This window comes from Morus notabilis, unplaced genomic scaffold, assembly GCF_000414095.1.
Source record: "Morus notabilis unplaced genomic scaffold, ASM41409v2 Scaffold136, whole genome shotgun sequence".
Classification (NCBI taxonomy): domain Eukaryota; kingdom Viridiplantae; phylum Streptophyta; class Magnoliopsida; order Rosales; family Moraceae; genus Morus; species Morus notabilis.
Window position 1 is genome coordinate 29,922 of NW_010367550.1, and position 1,900 is coordinate 31,821.

The 1,900-nt window shown below is 36.6% G+C and overlaps 1 protein-coding gene across 1 annotated transcript; it reads right to left on the bottom strand.

Moving 5' to 3' along the window:
* LOC112094403 (glutaredoxin-C5-like) lies at positions 1 to 1,116 on the bottom strand. The gene has a single exon (XM_024175152.1). The coding sequence runs from the start codon at positions 782 to 784 to the stop codon at positions 392 to 394; it is 393 nt and encodes a 130-aa protein (XP_024030920.1). The 5' UTR covers positions 785 to 1,116; the 3' UTR covers positions 1 to 391.
* Between the last annotated feature and the right edge of the window lie 784 nt (positions 1,117 to 1,900).

The following is a 1,900-nucleotide window of genomic DNA, read 5'->3' on the forward strand; positions in this document are numbered from 1 at the left end:
ATTGTTCTCTTGATATACAGAGGAGGGAGCAATTACACACAAACAAAACTAGGGATAATAGGGATAATTTAAGTTGCTGCAAACATGAAGCACACCCAAGATAAGATACACTTTCTCGCGAAAGAAAAAAAAAATTAAAAGACAAGACAAAGAAGTTGAAACTAACTTAAACTAGTAAGTTAATTAGATATTAGTGGTCGATGATTAGTAAGTAGTTTGTCCAAAATGCCAGATGTTAATTCACTCGATGGAACACCACTCCACTTCCTCTGCAGCTTACCTTTTTTTTTTTCCCAAATCGTAAAATATTACAAATATGATCAGTCATATATATAAATATATATTTTTTGTTTTTCTTTTTCATCATAATTTTTAAGATAGATATAGAAGATCAGAGCCAGAGAGCACCAGCGTCCTTAAGGAGAGGGACGAGAGTGCCGTTGATGTGAGATGCCATGACTCTGTCCATGGCGCCGACGAGTTTGCCGCCGATGAAGACGACGGGGAGAGCGGAGGAGGTGCCGAGGAGGGCGGAGAGGGCTGCGTGGAGGTCGGATCCGGTGGGGTGAAGGTCCAGCTCGTGAACGGTGGGGTTGACTCCCATGCCGCAGAAGAGCCGTTTGATGGCGTGACACATGCAGCAGCTGCTCATGCTGAATATCACCACCGCGTTCTCCGCCGCCATCCGCTCAATCCTCTCCATCGGATCAACCATATCATGATTCATCATATACTTTCTGGGTCCCGCCGACGTCGTCCACGACTCATCCGCCTGATAATGCATACTTATAATATATATTGACTATTTGACTTAGCTAGTGACTACTAGTGAGTGTGGAATGTGGTGATAAGTTGATATCTTTCTTTCTTGGTAAAGGGTGATAAGTTGATATCGGAACCGCAAGAAAAGATCAATTGATGGGGTTGGTATTTGAAAGAGTGATATAGAAGTGATGATATATATAGTTATATATATAGATGTATATGGTGTGTGTTTGTTTGGCGAGGAAAGGTATGAAGGGAGGGGTTGGTATTTATAGATGGGACTTTGGAAAGGAGGGAATCCAAGTTTGGAATGTAGATATATGGAGCTTTCCCTTCTTCTTTTTTTCCTTTTTTTTTTTTTTGTTTTTTGGTTATTTTAGAGAGAGAGAGAGATATATAGTCGTGTCGTGTAGATAGACTCTAGTCTCGGAACAATAAAGTTGGTCTGTTTGAGTCGTCAGCGCATGCAGCTATATACATGTAGAGAGAGAGCTTTATATAAATGTGTATGTAAGTGTGTATATTCTTTTTATGGACTTTAATCAAATATGATAAGCATGTGCTATATAAATTTGATATAACAAGGCTGTACGTAATTATTTCTTTATTGGTGGTAAATAGGGTTGCTCCGCTCGTTTAAGTTGACAACAATATTAGCCTATGGAATATGGTTCTAGTGGACAATTAACAACGGGAACACAACAAAGGAAAGCATTGCCGTTTACCCTGATTTTAAACCGTTTTAGTGTGGTTACAAATTATAAGAATTAACAACGGTCTCGTTCATTTCATCGATTTGAGTTTTTTATTTTAAGTTTTTACAGTAAAAAGCTCTCAGAAAATGTCACATCTAAATTTTTCTGCTACAGTAAAAAGCTCTCAAAAAATGTCACATCTTAACTCGAATTGAAAACTCAAATCCGCGAAATGAACGAGAGTAAGGGTTTGTTAGAAGACCACCACTCATGGAATAAAATTTTACTACTCACATAAAGCAAATCTCGCTAATTGAGTAGGTGAAACTTAAATAAAACTTAAAATTTATTTAGTTCATTAATTTGAATTGATATATGATTTTATATAAAAAAAAATTTATTATAATAAAAAAATAATTATAATTATCTTTAAAAAAAAT